Source organism: Gymnoscopelus microlampas (assembly GCF_963454915.1).
Source record: "Gymnoscopelus microlampas genome assembly, chromosome: 9".
NCBI lineage: Eukaryota > Metazoa > Chordata > Actinopteri > Myctophiformes > Myctophidae > Gymnoscopelus > Gymnoscopelus microlampas.
In genome coordinates this window covers 44355174-44378774 of record NC_139946.1, presented here as the reverse complement: position 1 = coordinate 44378774, position 23601 = coordinate 44355174, and the positions used below count along the sequence as shown (strand labels likewise).

Sequence of the window (23601 nt, the reverse complement as noted above, 5' to 3'; positions counted from 1 at the left end):
CCTCTCTCCACCCAGCCTTCTCCTCTTTCTTTCCATCTATCCATCTCTCTTCCCTCCCTTTCCCATATCCAACTGTATGTTTTCCTGTCCATTGACCCCCACTTTCTCCTTCCCCTTGCTCCCTCTCTCTCTCTCTCTCCTCCCCTTTCTGGTCCTGTTAGCCCGTTAGAACAGCCTGTCTTTTGTCTCCTCTCCTTTCAGTCGTCTGGCCCTTGGCTACCTCCACAATGTTTTCCAGGCCCTGAACAAGGTACTTGCTAACCTGGACACACACGGACGCACGCACATACACACACACACACACACACACACACACACACACGCACACACACACGCACACTCACACGCATGCAGAGATGCACGCACGTAACACTTGGGTCATGCTAGTAAAGTTGCCAGTGCAGTGTGCATGTGTGTGTATGCTGTATGTATGGTATGTGGAGGGAGACTCTAGTCAGAGCCCACAGCCCACAGACTAGCTAATCAGTTCCAGACAGACAAACCCCAACAATCCACTTTAATTGGCCAGCAACAAGACAGAGAGAGAGAGAGAGAGAGAGAGAGAGAGAGAGAGGGAGAGGGAGAGAGACACACACAGACACACACACACACACAGACAGACACACACACACACACACACACACACACACACACACACAGGGGGGGGGGGGAAGAGATTAATCATTAATGACACCTATTGTCTTCTGTGATCTATAGATAAATGGACGCATGAACAGAAGGATGAATGGATGAAAGCACGAGGGTCCTGCCGGATGAATGTTTTATTAATAAAGGTTAGGCAGAGCCGTAATGTATCATTCCAGGCCCTGTTGCTCATGGCACGGCTAACTGCAGGATATCCTGCCACATAACCCCCATTCTGGCCTCCTTGCATTGGCTCCCAGTAAATATTAGAAAGAACCCATATGTGTCCAGAAGGACTCTGAGATCCTCATCCTATCTTGTGCCTCTCCACAAGTTTAAAGACTTAAGGGTGATCGAGCCTTTGCTAGTTTTGCCCCAAGGCTATGGAATAACGTCTCTTTAGACCCAAGATCTGTGACCTCTGTGGACATTTTTGAAAGACTGTTAAAGACTCACCTGTTCAAACAGGCTTTTACATAGCTGCTGTGATTACATCTCTTTGTGCAATGTGCTGTGCTGTGACGTGTCCTGTACTGTGATGATGTCCAGTGTTTTCGATTCTCTTCTCTTCATTTCACCCATTCCTTTTTCACCTGTAAACTTGTGACAATAAAGTTGACATTGAAGTTGAGGTTGAACTTGAAGTTACTTTGGGTAAAATATGTAAACATGTGTGGCAGGGGGGGTGGGGGGGGGGTGAACTTTGGTTGGGAAGCCAGGGTCTTCTTGCAGAGAATATGGCCAGCACATGAATCCAATTGACCTTCTCTCACCCGTTCACAGTCAGAGGTAGGCTCCAGAGAGTGGCTGAAGTGAAAGACGCCACAAATCTGGTTCTAGTGCAGGGGTCTCACCTTCAAAACCTTGTAAAGAGAGAGATACTTTTGGATTGACGTTAGTTATTTACACATTCCATTTTGCCATCTATTGTTAATTATGTCTCCGTTTATGACTACGGATATGCTCTAAAAGTGTATAGAAACATATTTTTCATTTCAGCTGTCTTTATTGCAGTAATTGTAACATATAGGTTCCTCCAATCACAAAGATAAGAGTGATGACGGTTACTCTCTGCACATGCTCAGTAGGATTCTCTCTTTGTCTGAGGAAAATAAATGCAATCATTTCACCTTTTCAATAATATTTTTTTTACAAAAGAAAAGAAAAAGATTTGGAGTTATCCAAGTCGTTTTTTTTTACAGAGCCAGTATTTTTTTTCTTCTGTTATGTAAAGTTTTGATGCCTAATGATTGATCTCTAAGTTGTTGTTAAAAACAAAAATAGCGTAAGAAAGAATGACTTAAATAACAACATAACTTGACTCCCATTTGGCCACATGCCCAAATGTAAGCATCCTGTTTGTTCCATTTGTACACTCTCAAGAGTTAAATTGACATAGATTTTACAATAGAAATTGCGGTCCAAGTGATAGAAATGCCATTAAATGGGGGTATGTAGCCCTAATGCATGTCAAACTGGGGGTCCTTGAAATTAAAATGGTTGAGAATCACTGCTAGAGCCGTAAAAAATCTTCTCTTATGGGGGTCCCTGGCATATCTTTTGAAATGGGGGTCCGTTTGAAATTGGGGGTCCTTTACATGAAAAAGTTTGAGAACCACTGCCATAAGGCCCGGGGGTTCAGTGTGCCAGTGCAGAGTGGCAATCAGACCAAAAGTTTCCAAGAACCGAAAAAACACAGATATCTATATCTGTGTTTGGCAGGAGTGTAGGCAGACATGTGCACAGATAGGGCCCAAGGGGGGCTTGAGCCCCTGCCCTTTTGCCCTCATTAGAGAGAGAGAGGGAGAGAGAGAGATGAACTCATTCACCCTCAGTTCTGTTGGAGAGGTTAAGGATCCAACCTACCAGGGTTAATGATAACTATAACTACTTTGGTGTTAACTAGGGTTAACACCAAAGTAGTTATAGTTATCAGTTTTAAGATTTACTGACCGAGGTGTTTGAATAATAAGTCATGGAAGGAGGCAGTAGCATCCTGTACGCCAAGCCCTATGTCAACTGAAACGGATCAAGAAGAGTGTTGAGGTTCTTGTTTCATCAGTTTCTCAAAGGACTTCAGGGAGGACAGGGCAACGACCTGCAGACATTCAGGGGTGGCTGTTTTCTCTCTCTCTGTGTGTGTGTGTGTGTGTTACTGATCCAAAGGGACATTCTGTCGCTGAAGACAACACAGCAGTTAAGATACAGGTTTATATGGGCAAGAAAATGGTACTGTAGATACCGCATCAATCAAGGTCATCTGGGAAAGGGTCTGCTTTCTGTCCCTAAAACCACAAATTTTACAACCACATTTATTTTATATACTGCATCTATATTCAAATAGTATGTATCAGTTTTCTTTCTCCAAACAATGATCAATCTATACAGTATACCATGGAACAGAAGATCATCATGAGTGGTATTCGACATGCAGCTAAACAGCCAACAAAAGAGATGAGGCATTATTAATAATAAAACGACTTTACTTTAGACTATTTCCCAAGATTGTTGCATAGAGGATACATCATATTCATTGTACAATCATCCAATGAATAGCTTAGAAAACACAGACCCATTAAGGGCTAACATGCACACATATACGCACATCACACAGTCCATCTGAATTACAGAGGCACATGCATCAGAGTAGAACTAATACTTCATAAAGCTCACAATAAATAGAAAAATAAAAGCCTGGTACATTTCTTCAGCAGACACCGTCATAATATTATGGGAAACATTTCTTTTGTAATGGCATATTAGTTATATCCAATTAACCTGTTGGCATTCTTCACTATGGCTTATTATGGTCCAAATCCTCTTTCATTAGAACAAGCTTACTTGGTGTGCATATTTTGAGGTAGACAATACAATATGATAATAAAGATGATAATGTTGACAGGTGCCTGGTAAAGAAACGCATCGGATTAAAACAAACAAAAAGGTTACAGTATCAATTTCTTGTGTGTGTATTCATGTAAAACGCACACAAGTGTAAGCATGCTGGTCATTCATATACATAGTGCAACATAGAACTAACGGCAGTGGTTCTCAACCTTTTCTGGATCAAGGCCCACTTGAAAATATAATATAATTGATTACATTACAATATTTAATAATCATTAAATTATTAAAGGGCGACTTCACCCATTTTCAACCTAACTTCATGTAATAGGTCCTCACTAATCCTCATAATATGGTGACATTTTTGTCTACTCAGTCTGTGTCTCAGAGGATGGCTGTGGACAGTTCAGAAACCCGCCTACCAGTGACATCATCGATGGGGAATCAAAGCTAATAGAAACTGCAGGCCATCTATTCCTGGAAAGTTAGCATGCTATAATGGAAGCCATCGTTCTCACGTATGCAAATATAAACAAAAGATTTGAAATATTGTTCAGGAAAAACAAATCTGCCAAATGATGTCACTGGTAGGCGGTTTTCTGAAGTGTCCACATGCCTCCTAGGAGACACAGACCAAGTGCCAAAAAATGTACCATTTAATCATGACTATTAGTGAGGACCAATTACATGAAGATAGGTTGAAAATGGGTGAAGTCGTCCTTTAAGATTTTTGCCAATTAGGGGGCCCACTTGCAATACCCTCGCAGTCCACAGGTCGAGAACCACTGAACTACTGTAAGCGGGGTTATGTGATCAAGACAATAGAAATACAAACAGAAAGGTGGGACTGAGACTGAGAAAACTGAAGAGTCTACATCTGAATAGGCCACAAGACATAAACGACATCCCATTAAAACCGATAGATAAAATCTGTTGTTTTAATTGAACCGAAAGAGTTAAATGTCTACCCAACAGTTAAAAAATTGCACTGAAACGTTTGGCGTACAGAGATGATACAATGGTGTGTAAATGGTGTAAAACTAACATTTTCAAAAGAAGAAAAAGTTCAGTGCCAAATGTGAAACAGATGCTCTGGTCTAGAGTGAGCACAGTCTAAGAAAATAAATTAAAATACAAAACAAAAATATAAAAGAATTGTTTAGTAAACATGTAAAGCAAGTAATGATAGTCTAGCATGGCTCCCAATATAATTTATCTAATTAAAAAAAGCTATCATCAAATCTTTCCCAGTGATACCTTTAAAATCCTATCCCAAACATTGTGCGAACACACATAGCAACACGTCAGTTACTGCAACACAGTAAAATCCTCAGTGATAATTTATCCAGCCTTTGCACACAGGGTGCGATTAGTCAATCAGTTTTTACCGCATGCGAAAAAACACACAAATCGAACTGGGTTCGATTAGGAAAAAAAGCGCATTGCATCGCCGCACGGGGTGTGCATGAGGTCATTGAGAACCATGTGTTCATTTAAAAAAAGATATTGTCCGTTTTTTCCGTGCGGAAAATCGCACCCTGTCCCTGCACCAAGGCCTTCACTCCGGATGTACAAATGTAACCATTTTGTTAGATTCTAATTAACACTGAAGAATGTACTGTGTTGCAAGGAATCAGGAGACTTAAATGAGAAAATGGCGGGCGTGAGAAACATACTGTAAATGTGGATCCCAGTGAACACGTGTGCATAGACACTGTTAGTAAAAACAATGATTTCACAATATGACAATATCATACAAATACACCTGAGAACCCAATACAGGTGGCTGTAAATGATGGGAGCTTGAACTGTGGTCACAAACTGCTCTAACCACATGCTGACACGTGACATAACCCCCCCAAAACACACACACGCACGCACGCACGCACGCACGCACGCACGCACACACACACAATGTAAGTATCCCATCCAAATTCACACAGTGTTAAATTTAGCACCTCCCTGTTATACAGCAGCTGAATATTTGTATAACGTAAAAATAATAAATCAGTCTACTGTCTCAGGCGTGGGCTGTGGATAGCTCGAACGTTTTCCTGCTGATGACATCAGCATGAATTTCAACCTATTTTCTTTTTATTCATACAACAACCGTGGCTACTATTTCAGGAAGAGAAAGGCTTTGGTTCCCATTAGCTTGATTTCCCAGTCTTTGCGTAAACAAGAAATTAAAAATGTTCCTTCATAAAGTCCGCCAACTGACTGATTTCTCAAAATTACTGTAACATATGCAATCAACAGTGACACGTCTGCAATAGTTCCACCTGTATAGGGCATAGCAGTGACGGCCATTTTCTGGTTCCATCGTTCCAGACCCCCTTCATTTTTCCCGTAGAGATTTCTGAAAATATTTATATCAATTATTTTAAGCCTAGAATCAAGCCATCCAGGATCCTGGTGAATCATGACCATAAAACATTGCATTCTGTGAAAAACGTTTTTTTGAATATTCAATTATATGATATACTATATTTAACACATTGGGTGCCAAAACCGTATATATACGGTTTTGGGAATACAACCATGGAGTGCCAAAACCGCATATATACGTTTTTTGAAAAAAAAAATGTTTTCCCTTCACAGCACCAGGAGATATCATTTTCCGAAGATTTAGACTCCAATCCACTTCCTGGTTAACTTATGACTTCAAAAGCCTGTATCTCGGCTCCTCAAAAATGGTTAAAAATCCTGGCACTCAACGTACATTTTTTTAATAAACGTCTGGCACCCCAAGTGTAAACACCTTTTGTTTTGGGGTTTTCAATTATTTATCTTCACAGATCAATATTTATGGAAATCTCTATGGGAAAAATGAATGGGGTCTGGAACGATGATGGAACCAGAAAATGGCCGCCACTGCTATGCCCTAATACTGTACGTAAAGAATAAAATCCCAGTGGAAGATTGTCTTCAGCCAGGTTGCTGAAGCCATCGATGGTCTCTGTAAAAAGGTTGCAAACGTACATGCTAAGTTCACTGTAAGAATCTGGACGCAGTTCAGAAAGTACTTTGGTCTTCATACACGCTCCACTAACAGCTCCAGTGTATAGTTTAACTCGGGAGTTAAAGTACCACTCAGTTCCTTATGCTGAACACTTTGGTCTTTTTTATGCTGAGGAGGGGCGGTTTGATCTTTGGTTTGCCGTCCTGCTTGTCGTCTCTGTCTGAACAAGGGAACCGACGGCTGTAGATGTCTGGGTATTGTTTCTGGAACTGTGGGTAAACAAAACATCATCATAAATCCCCCCTACTTAACCCATTTAGACCGGGAAAGCATCTTGTGTCATTTTTAGATTTCTTTGGCTATTCAAAAATAGCAGATATACAAGCTCATAGCACGGCACAGAGTGCCACGCTATGAGCTTGTATATCTGCTATTCTTTTAAAAACCATGAAACATTTTGCAAATCTTTGAATATATTTATATTTATTTATTTTTAATGAAAAGAAAATATTTAAAAAAAAAACTGTTAGGATATAGAAGACATTTATAGAATCGGGTCCTCAGGTCTTAAAGGGACTACACCATGAATTTTAACTTTTCCTTCTTTTTTGGACAGGTTTTTGCTCTCTTCTATCCCAAAAAACACCCCAGTTTGAACACTCAGGGTTTCACAGCATATCTGGGGTTTTCTGTAAATTGGTCTCAAAACAGACCAAACTGTTTTTCACTGTTTTGACGTCACGTTCGGGTGAAAATCCCTCCCATTTTTTCAGTTCCAACTAAAAAAATACATTTAATTATTTTTATTTTTTTTACTTTTCTTTTTACTTTTTCCACACAGAACTAGGAGATAACATGCATACAAACTGGCTCAATAGCGCCCAGTTGCAGGTGAAAGTGCTTTATAAGCCAGAGAGAAGTTGGAATGAGTATATCTGAGGCTTGATTTAGGCTCAAACCTTTTGAAAAACGTTTGAGGGACATAAACAATATGCTATTAAATATTAAATATTTTTGGTGTAGATCCTTTAATGGGTAGAGCTGTCTGTCACTGCAATGCAATGAGGAAACATTAACTAGAGATGTACGGATATTGGGCCTCATTCTCAAAATCTGTGCCACGCACGCACACGTCTTGTCACTAAGATTGTCAAAGATGTTGGCTGCCTGTGCTCAATATTTGTGAATTCTCTACTGCTAAAATGTGTCGACCAAACATAAAAGAGCGTCTGGGTTACAGTACCTGCTTGAGTTTCTTGCGCCGGTCCTTTTCAGTGATGTTTTGGTCAGTCAGCAAGATCTCCAGCAGCTCCGCCATCGCCTTCTGGGAAGACGTCACTCTTTGCTCTTCAAACTCGGCAGTGCTGATCTGCTTGCAGAACGCGTGGAGAAGCATCGGGCCGCCACAGAGATCTCTCTCGTTCATATCCCTACCGGCTGGGAGCTATGGGGCAAGAGAGGAGAGTCAGAAAAGAACCCTAGGGCGGTGTGGTGTCACTGGGGAGGTGTTTGTGTTGTGAGACCCGAAATTAGCATCCCTATTCTGGGATTTCATAATAGGCGAACCGTCTGAGAATAAAGGCAAACATTCTGCAAAAATAGGTGAACATTTGGCAAAAATAGTCAATCCACAACTTCTCACATCACAGCTTTACAGGTGTAAAAATTGGGTGAAATTCATTTGTGTACAATGTTGCATAGTCATAGTGAGCTTGTAGATTGGCTATTTTCGCTATTTGACATACAATGAAGTACATAGAGTTTAAGTGGTTAATCAAATGATCAAATGTGCAGGTCTGTATGTCACACAAGTGAAGAAGAATAGTATCTATCTATATAATGCTGTGTGTGTGTGTGTGTGTGTGTGTGTGTGTGTGTGTGTGATGGTATTCTACGGTGCATATCGTCTCTGTCTGGTGGAAACCTCATGTCCAAAACAGTTACTTTTGGGGATTTTTCAAAAGCTTACAGTGCAGCACGAAGTGACGCACTGTGAGCTTGTATATCAGCACATTTTTGAATAGCCAACATATAAATGGATGAAGTGGTTAAAATGATTGTGATGCTGTATTAACACATTTTGCTGGGGGGACCCCAAGGACCCCACTTTGAGAACCAATGGCCTACATGGCGTGAATATACCTGTGCTGTGCGGAGGTACTGCACATGCTCAGTGACGGCACGGACCAGGTAGTCGGGGACAGACAGGATGCTCTGCTGATGGTCCATGAGGAAGGACACTAGTCTGGTGGCCAACAACTCATCCAGATCACACTCCACAGCACTGCCCAGCACACAGGCTGAAAACGTATGCACCATCTGCAATACAGGGAGAACAGATTAGATGGAAACGATCAAACATGATAGATAATACTACACACAGACAGTGACAGACTAAGGAAGACGCACACTATCAGAAAACCAAACAAAACACATCTTTTTGTGTATTCTGAAATCTCAACCATCTGACATGTTTTGACAAAAGTAAACAAAAGCAAGGCATAAAATAATATATATAGTAGATTATATAAACGGTTCTGAACTTCTTTGATTGCGTATATACGGTTAAAGTTAAAGGACAAGTCCGGACTAAACAGCATATAGGCTCATTTTCCTATATTGATCCAAAATGACTGGCCATGGGTTCTATTTGCAGAATTGCTCCTGTCGTCCAGTTTCCCCAGCAGACCTCATAGCATAGAGTGGAGTCCATGAGCATATTGCTACTTAATTAAGCAATTTGTTGCGGTCAAAAATGATTTTCTTTTTCATCCATGCCTTGGTTGTCCCACATGAGCCGCCAGACCAATACATTCTAAAGTACTCTGATGATACAGTTTTGATTTCTCTTTTGGATAGTTCCAGTGATCCTGGACTGCACCAACACAGAGTAAATAAGGTGGTGGAATGGAGTGATAACAACGCTCTTATCATTAACACAAAAAAGACAGAAGAGATTGTTTTTGGTGCCCCACTAGAGATACACAGATCCCCTATTACTATTCATAGTGAACAGATCAACCAGGTATGTTCGTATACATACCTAGGAGTAGTAATAGACCACCTTTTGTCATGGAAAGACCAGATTGAATCAGTGGGTAAGAAGACAAAACAAAGAGTCTATTTCCTTCGCCGTCTGAGATCTTTTGGTGCTAGTAGACAGATTCTTCTTTTGTTTTTCACTTCTGTTATTATGAGTGTCCTGCAGTACTGTAGTACCACCTGGTATGGATGTCTGTCTGTAGCTTTAAAGTCACAACTGCTGCAACAAGTGAACATTTGTTCAAAGATTGTTGGACAACCACTTCAGAGGCTCTATACATCTACGTATGATAACAGTATGATAAGGTTGGCAAGGAATATCACTTCAAACACTAGCCATGCTTTGTATGGAGAATATAGGTTGCTGCCTTCAGGAAGGAGATACAGTGTTCCTACATACAATAAGGTCAAACTGAAGAGGTCCTTTGTCCATCAGACGACATTGAGGCTTAATCAGGAGTTATAAGCCAGGGGTAGGCTGAGTGGTGGACATTGCTCTTGTCTTTGCATGTCTTTATGTATGTATTTGTATTTTGTTGTTTTCTTGTGCCATGTCAAATGTGTGTACTGTTATATGTTGCATACATGGCTGTTTCTGGGTCGCAAGACAAATTTCAGTGCAAACTGACAATAAAGTATTATCGTATCGTATCGTATCGTATCGTAGTCTGCTATTTTTTTTTTGCCAAGTCCCGGAAAAGACAAGCTGTGATTGGCCAGTACAGTCACTTCTCACTGGCAGTTGTGCCGAACACTCACACCCAAAAGATGATTTACGAGACTGTGGCGGCAATTCTGCAAATAGACCCCATGGCCAGTCATTTGGGATCAATAAAAGTCGATCAATAAATGAGCCTATATGTTATTTAGTCCGGACTTGTCCTTTTGCTTCAACTAATAAATGAACATGAAAAATGTGTGTGCATGCATATTTCAGAGTTCAATACAAGAACAAGAGCCACCCTCACCAGTGTGCGCGTTCCGATGGCGTGGTGTAGGCGGGGCATGTCCACGTTCTGACTGATCCGTGACATCATCCTCATGAGGAGCTGTAACTTCCTGCGGGAAGAGGGGGGGAGGAGGAGGGTGCACAACTGCAGGGCCTCAATGGCCACACGTTCACACTGTGGTTTGAGAAGTCCTACGCGCGCACACACACAGACCGAGACAGGTTAATGAGATTGACACAGACATAGGCACTGGTGTGTGTGCCCTCTTTCTCCCGCACACGCCGCGCACGCACACACGGTATCAGAAGAGTAACACTGATTCACTCTTCAAAGTCACATTCATCCATCACTGCTGCATCACATTCACTATAGGCATGGATGGATGAATGGATGAATTCATGTTATAGTTAATGACTAAGACTACAGTTAACAATACATAAAAGGCGGCTACACACTGTACGTCTTTTAAATTCACTGCCAGAATTATTTCTGGCCGCGTTTGCCCACTGCCAAGATTTTTCATTGAAAAAAAAAAGTACTCAGGAGCCGAGATACAGCATTTTTAAGTTTTAAGTTAACAAGGAAGTGGATGGGAGTCTAGATCTTCGAAAAATCATATCTCCTTGGTCTTTGGGTGAAATTTAAAAAAAAAATGTAAAAAAAAAAAAATATATATATATATATATATATATATATTTATTTATTTTTAAAGTCGTTTTAGTCGTTCTAGGCAGGCATGGCTTAGGGACAGAAGTCGTTTTAGTCATTCTAGGCAGGGAATGAGTTAAAGTCGTCGGGGAATCATCAGATCGTTATGTATTTCACACTACACAAGTCTCTTTTTGAAAATCGGCTGTGACACTATACGATTGATCGCCGACAAGGAATCACACACACTGCAAGATATTTCACAGATATTTTGCTATTTGCAGTCGGGAAAACGCCCTTGCAAAATCGGCCACCGTGCTTTACTTAGAAAGATATGAATATTATGTCTACAATCAGAGGAGAACATCATTTCCCCTACTGGATGGGTACAGCGGAACGAAGACTTTCTTTCTCTCTCACCCTCGCAGCAGCTCGTCACAAAATAAACAAACTATTTCTCTATGTGTACAATTCCACTCAAATAAACACCCCCCCCCCTCGCTAACTCTCTCATTCTGTTTTTTTTGTCCCCGACAGCATAATCGGAGCATATATCTTGCAGTGTGTAGTAACCCTAATAGGATTGTCTCTCTTATACATTATCCATATCACAGTATCCGTGTTGTCGATTAGAGTAGCTGTGATGACAATCTAATGGGTAAGACTTTATATTAAGGTCGGGTCTATCATGCGTTATAACCACATTTGTAATGCATTATAACACTTGTTATAAATGTTTATAATTATGCATAACAACTTATAGCAAGGTTTATGAAGTATTATAATATGATTTAAAAGTGCTGGTCATAATGCATTATGAACTGAGTGGAACAGCACATTATAACTACCAGGTAACCCTTTACTTAAAGGTTGGGTCTATAATGCATTATAATCACATTTATAATGCATTATAAGTAATGCATCATAATGCACTCATAATAATAATAATAATATGCATAACAACTTATAACTAACTATTATAATGTGCCGTTTCACTGAGCTTCTAAAGGAATGAACAGCACTTTCACCTACATCTCTATCTTCCTTTGATTCGGTAACATTTTCACTGTACATTTCCACCCTAATTAAGCTACATCTTACAGCTGATGTTTTTTTATTACATCGGATTTCTTATATTTGGAAAAATAATCCTTAGACATTAAAACCACCAGAGGAACCAAGTTTTCAACAAACTTCACGTTAAAATTGTATACATTTTCCACACTATATTCTTCACTACATAATGAAGAAGATGTTGGCTAGTAGTGTTCACTAAAATGTATGCCAACAGCAATGACAGCTCCAAATGACTTTAAGCTAGGAGACTGTAATCTTACCCTATGGCACCAATAATCACATAACTTTTTTTTCCCCCCCACACCATAAATGTTTTTTTTCACACGTAATTTCATAATTGGTTTGACATGACGTCTCATTTAAAAAAACCTTACATGGGAACCCTGAAGCTTCATTTATAATCTGTCGCACGACTGTGTTGCTTCACTCGCTTGACGAAAACAACAGATTTATAGTATATGTACTATAACACTATGTCTAATGACGAGTCACATTGTTGCTGTGAAAATCTGTTATTTTCAACAAGTGATGCCATCGTGCGATGGAGTATAAATTAGGCTTCAGAAACACAGAATAGTGAAATCCTCAGTTAATCCTTGTATTTTTTCAAAGGAGTTTTTTTGAGTGATCTTGAGCAACTTAACTAGCAAGAGTGGGTTAGATGTTAGATGATGTTAGACATGCATCAACATTAACAACAACAACACAGACAGCATCGACATTAACAACACACAGACAGGCAAACAGAGGCAGGCAGTGGAGGTGGAGGTGTCTTACTGTTTTCAGTGTGGGGCTGTGTGAGCTGTGAGGAGCTGGCGGACAGACATACGGCCGGTTTGAACAGTGAGGCGGGCCGGGACAGCTTAGACACGTCCAGAGAGCTGCGGGCGCGTCGGGCGGCTAGAAGAGCAGCACCAGAGCTTGGCGCTGCAGCATCGTGGAGGGTCCACAGACTGGAGGTCGTGGAGAGAGGTCTACACCTAGGAGGTGCTCTGGCCACGGCAGACGGCGGGGAACAGGAGGATGGGCGGGAGAGAACAGAGGCAGGAAAGGAGGAGGATGTACGGGAGGAAGAGGAAGGAGGATGGGAAGATGAGGAGGAGGAACGTGGCTGGTCTTCAGGAATGTTTACGTTCAAACAGCTGGCCGCACGGCTCTGGCGCCTGATCTCCATGGCAACCGGCTCCTCCCTGGTCTCCTCGACGATGTCCAAGCAGCTGCCCATGCTGCGCGGCCGCAGGAGGCGGGACTTCTGTTTGAATGACATGGCCGCCGTGGAGTTGACAGAACCGTGGTTTCCGGTGGGATCCTCTGGTACGTTAGTAGAGGAGGAGATCGATGCAGACCCTGGACCGCTACGGGTCGTCAGGGTGGCAGCAGCAGCATCAGCATCATCCAGACTGCCTTTTAAGTCTTTAACGACCGCCAGGCTGTCATTCGACAGAAGCAGCTGCTGGGAGAAAGGGGCGGAGTCATCCAGGACCGTGTCCACCAATGAGCAGCTTCTGGGGCGACGCCTAGCCGCGGGACCGGCCGAGCGTTGTTGTTGTTGTTGTTGTTGTTGCGACTGGTTCAGGCTCAGACAGCTGCCTCCGAAGTGGCGGTTGTCGGCGCCGGCCTCGCCTTTCAGAGCGTGCAGTCGCGAGCGGACCCGGGTGCTGAACACCTCTTTCATTGGCGAGTCGGTCTCATCGCACGAGCCCTGCCTGAGCAGCGAGAGCAGGAGACACTCTGTGGAGTGGAAGGGCGTCTTGGCGGGAGGGGGGAAGGAAGGGGGGTCAGACAATTTGCGCTTGCCCCGCTGGTGTCTAGGGGGCGCTGCCACGTACCCACATAGCACTGGTACGTGACACAGAGGGGGGGAAATAGACCGAGGTGGAGCGAGATAAGAGAGGGGGAAAAAAGAGGGGAGAGAGAGTTTGCAGGCAGAATGTCAGTGGCGGACAGAGGAGCAGCGTTAGTCAGTTCAAACCAGACGAACATACATACATACATACATACAGTATGTACTGAGTACATACAGGATCATCACTGGTCAGACAGACAACACAGCAGGCCCACACATAGAATACTGTTAAGGCTCAATGAGAAAAATAACCCAAATCTTTGTTAGGATAAAAATAACAGCAAAAACAAAACAGCAGGCACTGTTAGGTCAATGCACATAACATCAACAATGTCTTGTCTTGGCACATCTAGAGTATTTGTGCTCCAGAACCCTGTAGGAAAAGTTTGTACCAGTTATAACTTATCAACCCATCTATTTTGAAGGTCATGTACAGTAGAGCTAGAATTGTATATTATTATATAGTACACAGTGGTTATGATTAAAATTAAAATTCTACTGGCATTTTAAGAGTCATCATAATAGTCAGTGATACGTTAACTGTAATATTATCTTTAATAGGTAGCATCTTCAATGGTGGAACTTCAATCTGCAACCACTGGATGTAGCAGACTAAAACTAATTTCAAGCTGAAATTCTTCCCATTGTCGTAGCAACGTGTCCCTAATTGACAGCTAGAAGTCTCTTTGATGCCAGGCGTTAACAGCCATATATATTTATTTTACAAGTGCAAAAACAGGGAGTAAATGATAGCAGGGTGAAGACAAAGTGTTAATGTCAGGACACCACTTACACCAGAGTTAATGTGAGAATGATTCAGGTTTTTTTTTTGCATTTGTCTTTCCGTCTTTAAAATTGGCTGGCAAATCTAATTGATTTATTTCTCACTAAGGAGCAGCATGAAAGTTCTGAGCTTCCAATGCAACATGGCAATTCCTTTACACCGTGTTCTTGCATATAACACTTCTGAAACTGAACTGCTTGGAGTAGGGGTGCGAACATGTTCTAATAGGCTGTGTTTGTGGTGTGTGTGTGTGTGTTGTCTCAGCCTAGAATTTGACCAAATGGACAAACACTTCAGTTGCCTTTAGTGAAGTCCTAGTCCACTCCATCCTCTGCTCTCAACGACTGATCAGGACTGTTAAGGCATTGTTTGTATTGTTCCATCATGAGTTGTAATTGGATACAATAAAATCCCCGCTGAGTAGAGGATCAATAGTCAACCATTTGATTGACACGACACCTGGCACCTAATTCTGTAGGAGTCCAAAGACACACTCAAATTAAAATAATCCCCCGCCCGCCCCCCCCTCCCCCAAAAGTACCTACCTAGTATGTTGATAAAAAGTTCATAGAGCTGGTATGTGAGTAATGGCTGTGGTAAGCTGTAGAAGTAATCAGACACCGTTTTGAAGACATCTCTCTCAAAGCCCGGATAGGACGGCTGTCCACTGTCATACTTCGGCCCTGAAAGTCAACTACAGGTTAAAGCAATAATACCGGAATGTAGACTGATTATTACTACATTTATTAACCCATTAAAACTGGGAAAGCATCCGTGTCATTTTAGATTTTAGCTTAGAAAAAATATTGGATATATATTTTTTAACACAGATCTTCTCTTCTGGGGGTCCCTGGCACAAAGCATTTTCAGATTGGGGTCCGGCGCCAAATACATATTATTTTGGGTGTCTTTGCTCGAAAAAGTTTGAGAACTACTGGTTTAGAAAGCATTTCGTTAGCCTCATAGCATAATTGCCTAACACATATTTTTATGGTTTTCAGGAGAGATAAAACAAACAAAAATCACTTTCTGCCTAAGTCACCTAGATAATGACTTAGGCAGAACTTACTGTAGATGCCTAAGTCATGTTTATCTGCCTTTATTTATATCTGCCTAACTCTACTCTCCTAAAACTGCTGATTCATCCTGCCTTATTGCCTATGTTCTCAGCCTATCAGAATGCTTGTTACATAACATTCAAAATCATTTCTGCCTCAGTCAAAACTTAAGAACATAGGCAAAAATGTACTGCCTAAATTGACTTTCTGCAAGTCATTTTGGAATGTAACAAGCATTTTGATGGGCTTAGGATCAGACATAGGCAATAAGGCACAATGATGCATGCAGCAATGTTAGGAGAGTTGAGCAAGGCAAGAATGTCAATTTGACTAAAAAAGTGGGTTAGGCAATTATGCTAGGAGGCTAACGATTTGTAGAATCAGCCTCAGGTTATGGGTTAAACAAGCATGCTGTATTTAGCTGCCGATACTTACCGTACTTAACCCATTTAGACTTGAGACCGATTCTAAAAAAGCCTTCTAAATCCTGACCTACGTTTTCTGAAAAGTCTAACTTTTTATTCAAATAAATTACAAAAAATAATGTTGCTACATACTGTATACAGCAACATTGCAAATGTGTGCAAATCTTTGAATATACATTTTATACACATTTTCTTAATTTGTAAGTCAAATCTTTGCTTCTGGGGATTCTACAAATGCCTTCTAAATCCTTTTTTTTAAAAACCTATGTTGCTATAATATCAAATGTTCTCAACCTTTTTCATGTCAAGGACATTTGTAGATCTGCTATTTTTGAATAGCTAAAGTATAAAATAATGGTTAAAGTGGTTACACAGATGCGTTCCTGGTTTTAATGGGTTAATAACAATTTTGATATACACAAATATAAATAAAGATACATTAAGAGTATAATGTGCTTCCTGTAACTTACAGTTAGCCAGACTCTTCATAGCAGACAGAACCCAGTGAGGGAGGTCGTCTAGAAGAGAGATGATTGACAGGTCAGACTGGTAGAACGGGTAAAACAACAGAACTAAACTAAAGTAATTTATAGGTAATTTGCAGGCAAACAGTCAGCCAGCCATTATTACACTTACTGGTCTTGTCGTCCAGTGTGACTACTCCATGCTTATTGACTCTGGTCACGTTATGGATGATGTTCTGTGGGTTAACATGGCGTTGATCTAAAACCTCATCTAGTGATGCCAGACCCAGAATCTTCTGTAGACTGAAACACACACAGCAAGTCATTTAAAAACATATTTTACACCCCTTTATGTATTTTAATCTCCATACATTGTAATGCTTAAATATCTTGGTATGATATTGCAGACTATCAAAACCTAGGCAAAGGCAAACGTCAAAAGAATCTCAGGTTTGCGCCAACTCTGACTACTCCAGACTATTGTAACATTGTAAACACCTATTGTAAATCACCCTGAATGGCTTTTGTGCATGAAATGCGCAATACAAAACCCTTCCCTTTACAGTTTCGACATGCTCAAATCATATTTATGTAATACATGATGTGTGTGTGTGTGTGTGTGTGTGTGTGTGTGTGTGTGCTCGTACTGTGTCAGGGTAATGTCTCTCCAGAGCTCCTGTTCATCCTCCTCGGTCAGTACTCGTTGTTGGGCTGGCTTCTCTGGCTGACTCACTTCCTCTTCCTGTGCCTGGACTGCAGGATCTACATTTTCCTGAAAAAGTAAGCAATAGCCAAAAAACATTTTTAGCCCGACCAATGCCAGCATTTTTGGGTCCGATGCTAATCCTGATTTTGGAGACTCCTAGGCCGCCAATTACTGATGTTTTGACCGATATTTTGCAAACATTTTCTAATCAATTTGAAAAACTTAGATTTGATCCAAGTTTCTATTTGAGAAGAATTAACTTATAAGCAAACAAAATAATAATAAACACATATAACCACATACGGCGTACTCGAAAATAGCTAATCTACAAGCTCACAAGGCATCGCGCTGTCTTAAACAGTCACCATAGGTGTGGCGTTCTGATGTGGGTTTTGGAGGCAATATTCCACTGATAATGAGCAAGTTTGACTAATGCATTAGTGGCCACGGCAGCCATATTACTAGACGGTAAACAAATACTACACAATACTACACCCCTATTCCGCTTTATTTACTCGAACCGCATAGACTGGATACTAGGGCACACAAACTGTAAAAAAGCCATTGTTCTTGTGGTGGGTTCTCCCTCTTGATTTGGCCCACCTACAGTATAGTCCGTTAGGGCCCGCTGTACCGGCAGAGCTGCTGTGTCAAAATTCCTAATAAATATTAGCGTTACCACCTTCAAACTAGAGGCTCCTGGCTCTTAGATGAAGATTGTTAGTGGATAGGCACTATGTAGGCAGGTAAACGAGTAAGCAGTTAGAAGAATACATGAAAATCTTCAAAATGGAGTGTTACATAACATGTTTTAGACATTGTGTTGGTCCAGTCAGGCTCACCTGTGTCTCTTTATCGTGCTTCTTAATGCTCTTGAACCTGAAGAAGCCATCCTTGTCCCTGAAGGAAGGCCTCTTCTTAATAGAGCTAGTGGCTGCGGTTGGGGCCGGGCATGGAATGGGTTTCAAAGGAGAGGTGGTTGGAAACCTGGGATAAGAAAGAAAAGGAATGGAAACAGGACAGAAAAGTGCCTAGATTGTGGCATCACCAATGGAACCGCCATCTAAAACCTATTGCCGTTAGTTCCAGGTGGTCCCCATGATGGAGAGCTGGTAACCAAATGGACCCTTATAGATCTTTAACTCTTAAGAGTGTAAAATTATTTGGTTTCATTTTACACTCTTTATAGTTAAATGATTGTTAAACATACTAGTTCATTTACAAGAAGTCTACACAATTAAAGAATGTAGAAGAATAGTTATTTTGATCAACGTTTGCCTGTCATCTCTCCTAATGGTACCAACATCAATACAGCATGGAATTGTGGATAAAATGTTATCCAACAACAACAAAATAAAATATCTTAAGTCTTGGGGAGGCTCATCAAACGGTGGTCCGTGGCTCAAATGACAAATAAATAATGGACCTTGATATGAAAAAGGTTGAAAACCACTGGCATATAAGTTTGATATGAAAAAAGTATTGGAGTTACGAGTACATAATGCAGAAAAAGTAGTATAGTTTGCTTGCTGTGGCTCCAGTGTCTACAGCTGAGCAGACACAGCGTTGATTTCACACTAAGTTGCTAGTGTAACTAGTTTGTGAAATGCCTTGCTGGAAAAGTCAATAAACAATGGCCCCATTATTTTCAACAATAAAACCTTGACAACCGTCACTAGTTAGCCCTGCAGCTTTGTCAAACACATCATTATCCTTCTGCTAGAACAGTGGTTCAACTTCTCACCTCCCCTCAAGGAGGCCCCTGCTAACTCACTCACTCACTCACTCCGGGAACGCATCTGTGTCATTTTGGATTTTAGCTATAGCCATTATTATTTATTTTATACTTTGGCTATTCAAAAATCATGACAATTTGTGCAAATCTTTGAATAGTTATATTTTTTAAAGCGAACATTTGTAACTCAAATCTTTGCTTCTGGGGAGTCCCTGGAACAACATATTTTGAGGTGGGGGTCCGAGACCAAGCTCATAGCTCATATGAGCTTGTATATCTATTATTTTTGAATAGCCAAACTAAGAAATATACAAATGACACAGATGCTTTCCCGGATTGAATGGGTTATCCACTTAAACCATCTATTCTACAGAAAATCTCTTCGCCAAAAATAGCCAATCTACACGCTCACGACACGCCTGCGGGTGCTAGGGTTCAAGTGGTCAATGAGATCCATTACTGACGCCTGTCTGCTTCGATATATACCTGTACAATATGTTGTTCTCCTCAAAGTCCTCTGTGCCCCAGCGCCCCTTCACGTCCTCAATCACATGGTTCTTGAGAAACTTCTTCAGGAGTTGCACCGTCTGTTGCTTGGTAACGTCTGGGCCAAAGTTACTGTTACTACAGAGCAGCTGGTGTAACCAGTCCACGGCAGCAGTGGCGGTGAAGCAGGCGGCGTGGACCCGGAAATGCAGACGGTGCTTCCTCAGGGGCATGCCTGACCGGAACAGCCTGGTCACCTCATTCCACTGGAGGGAAAGAAAGAGTTTATCAAATTATTATATGCACAACAAGGAACCTCAGGACTTTGTGATTCAGTGCATCTCCCTACACAGTAAAACGATTAGTGTACATTTAATCCATTGAGACGCATCTGTCTCATTTTAAGATTTCTTTGGCTATTAGAAAATAGCAGATATACAAGCACATATCGCGGCACTCAGTGCTTGTAGATCTGCTATTTAAAAAAAAAAGTGGACATTTTTTGCAAATCTTTGAATAAATATATATATAGAATGTTTCAAAGCATAAAGCACATTTTTAACTCTGATCTGTGCTTCTGGGGGTCCCTAGAACAACATATTTTGAGATGGGGGTCCGAGGCCAAATACATTTTTAGATATGTATTTGGTCGCAGACCCCCATCTCAAAATGTTTTGTTCCAGGGACCCCCAGAAGCAAAGATTTGAGTTACAAATGTTCGCTTTAAAAATATACATTCAAAGATTTGCACAAAATGTTCGGTGCCACGCTATGAGCTTGTATATCTGCTATTTTTGAATAGACAAAGAAATCTAAAATTAGTGTAATGAGAACAAGAAAACAGCCAGCAGTCAATTTAAGTGTGCAAATGGAAACCAAATTGACCCTTATGTGTGTTAAATTAACAGTCAGGATTTTATAGTGTATCAGAAAGTCCAGACTTTGTGACCTACAGTAGGAGCCAATATATATGCATTCTGATCATGTTACACTGTGGGGGTTCTTTGTTAAACATTTCTTAACACAGACCTCAAAAGAAGTACATAAGTACTAATCTCTTGATTTTAGCATGTGGGTCCCCGGTTCATGATAATCCTGCTGTACTAATAATCTCACAATTACTTTAATGTGTCTGTCCACACACACCCCTACCCACCCACCCACCGCCCCCACCCACCCCCACACACACACACACACACACACAGTATTTGTGGGGGTGTTTTAGCATTCTTTGCATGTCAACTGTTGTACATCTTTGCACAAGAACATATTTTTTTGCCTTTCTCCTCCATCAGGACTTGGGCTCAACTTAATCCATCTTTATGTAGAATTCTGTGCAATGCACAGAACTATTATGATGATTTAATGGGATGCACAGTGTCCATCCCACTAAATCATCATAATAATAAAAAGTATAGTCTGCATTATAATGTTAACAACATTCTCCAAAGTCTTCAAAGCAAAACACCCTCAGCTGTGGTGTAGTGTTCTATTCTATAGCTTAGAATTCAGTGATGGAAGAAGTACTCACATGTTCTACTTAAGTAAAAGTATCAATACTGCATATTCAAAATGTACTAGAGTAAAAGTACTAAGTATGCAGAATGTCCCATTTCACATGTTCAAAATGTAATGTATCAAAAAGCCTTTTGAAAACAGCAAAAGTATTGACCATTATAAATAAAAGAGAGTAACAAATACCTCAAAATTGTACTTAAGTACAGTACTTGAGTAAATGTACTTAAGTTACTTCAACTGTTAGAATTCACACCAACGTTAAAAGCAGCAAAAGCTTCGGTTTAACACAAAAGATACTACTAATCACAGTCAATCAAACATGCAGTTCCGTTAATATCACCTAGATTGGGTGTTTAGACTAAGTTTAGTTACTTTTAACGTTAGTTTACAGCTCGCCATCGATGTATAGTTTATAACTTACCAGTTTAGTGGCTCTGTATGGGCCCGGGGTGATAACATGGGAACTCATCATGCTTGTTATCAAAACAACATGAAGGTTATGATTTATAAATCGTAATCATCTGACGCTATATACCACTGCCTGTCTGAGTGTCTGGTCGATCCATAAAGACTGAGAGAGAGTCTCTCTTCTTGTTACTGTACAAACTAACTTTACACATGGATGGATCCGCCTTTAGTCTCTAGTCCAGTCTCTAGTCTCTACTCGATGCTGAATGCTCTGCGTTCTTCTGTTCAAAATTACCAGACGTGTGTTTTTCTGCCACATGATTGGACGGTGCGCGAATCACGTGACCAGGGTTGCCAGATCTGCTTAAAGGAGGAGTTCACCCAAAATATGACTTATTTTCTATCAATTGCACACCCTATGAAGCCTTGAATCCATGGATTCTTATTAGTTTTTGTCGCATTCTTAAGCTAATGATTTGATTCCCGTCTCCTACCGGCTAATGTATCCGGTAGGTAGGAGACACAAAGTAGATTATTTGTGTCTCCTACCGGAAATACACACGGTCATCAAATTATTGTTTTAGGAATGCCACAAAAACAAAAATAAATCCATGAAATCAAGGCTTCATGGGGTGTGTAATTGATAGAAAATAAGTCATTTTTTGGGTGAACTCCTCCTTTAATATAATTTCCCCACAAGATTGTATTTGAAAATAGCCAATCTACAAGCTCACAGCGACGCGTTGTGAGCTTGTAGATCTGCTATTTTCAAATAGCTGATGTATTATCTTAAAGTGCTAACGTGGCCCATAGTTGCTTCTTTTGGGCTGGTTTTCCTAGACTTGGTTGCTTGTTTCTCTCACAGAATCTGGCAACACCGCACGTGACGGGTAACCTTGCGTCACCAGTCTGTCTTTACGTGGCTGGTAATTTATGCGTCGTCGCCACCAAACGGCAACAGCAGACCTATAAGCTCACAGTGCGTCGCCTCCAGGCCGCGGTGTGAGCTTGTAGGTCGGCTGTTTTCAGCCCGCGAAACCGTCGTGCGACGAAGTATAAACCGGGCTTTCAGAGCACAGTCGGGGGGAGGGGGGCATAGTTAGGGGGGGAGGCAAACAAAACATCCGTTTGTGCGACATGTGGCCTTTAGGCTAATTTGTACTTTTAAGAGCAGTATTTTGAAAGTTCTCCAAGATGATTGTATTTTATATATTATTATATATATATTATATGTATTTTATTTTTAATATATTTTTTTGTTTAACTTTGCACGCAGCCAAAAACAGTTCTTCCATAAGATACATGAGAATGTTTAATTCTGCAACCTAAAGGCTAAAGTATTGTACTCTGTAAGATAAGTAGGCCTAAGTATAACTTTTAAAGTAAAATGTTTTTTTTTGCTTTACTGGAGTATTTCCAATTTTCAGTACTTTTACTTCTACTCCACTACATCTCAGAGGCAAATATTATACTTTTACTCCTCTACAAGTATTTGAAAACTTTAGTTACTAGTTACTTTGTAGATTGTGATTATTATTACATAGCATACATTAACCACTTCAGCCATATACATTTCGGCCATTTGGAAATATCAGATCTACAAGCTCACAATGCCTTGCGATGTAAGCTTGTAGATCTATTTTCAAAAGTTTTTTTAATACATTTTAGACTTATGAAATGGGCCATTCTGCAAAATGAGTACTTTTACTTTTGTACTTTAAGTACATTTTGATACCAATACTTGGGGACAAGTATTGGGGGACAGTCACAGGAATGTGGGAGGAGGGCATTCTTGTAAAAGCAGAAAGGCGCACAGCAGAGGAGAGGAGAGCATGGAGAAAAGAACCACAGCGGGGGATAGAAGAGGGATAGAGGGATGAGTACGAGGATCATGAGAGTAGAAGAGGGGAAGGATGGGTATCCCAGGCCTACTGCCATAGACATGCAAATGCTCACAGAGGAGAGTGATTGACTGCTTTAACAATACAATTGTCCTGTACTAG

The 23601-nt window shown here is 40.8% G+C and overlaps 1 protein-coding gene across 1 annotated transcript; it reads right to left on the bottom strand.

The window, feature by feature from the left end:
- Nucleotides 1–6341: 6341 nt before the first annotated feature.
- On the bottom strand, nt 6342–21762 carry LOC311051896 (DEP domain-containing protein 1A-like). The gene is made up of 12 exons (XM_084066612.1): nt 21612–21762; nt 19673–19938; nt 18294–18438; nt 17393–17517; nt 16918–17048; nt 16752–16799; nt 15344–15481; nt 12946–14007; nt 10462–10634; nt 8594–8770; nt 7695–7895; nt 6342–6720 (listed from the first exon to the last, which is right to left on the bottom strand). Exons 1-12 carry the CDS (start codon nt 21660–21662, stop codon nt 6583–6585), a joined length of 2655 nt encoding a protein of 884 aa, XP_083922738.1. The 5' UTR covers nt 21663–21762; the 3' UTR covers nt 6342–6582.
- Between the last annotated feature and the right edge of the window lie 1839 nt (nt 21763–23601).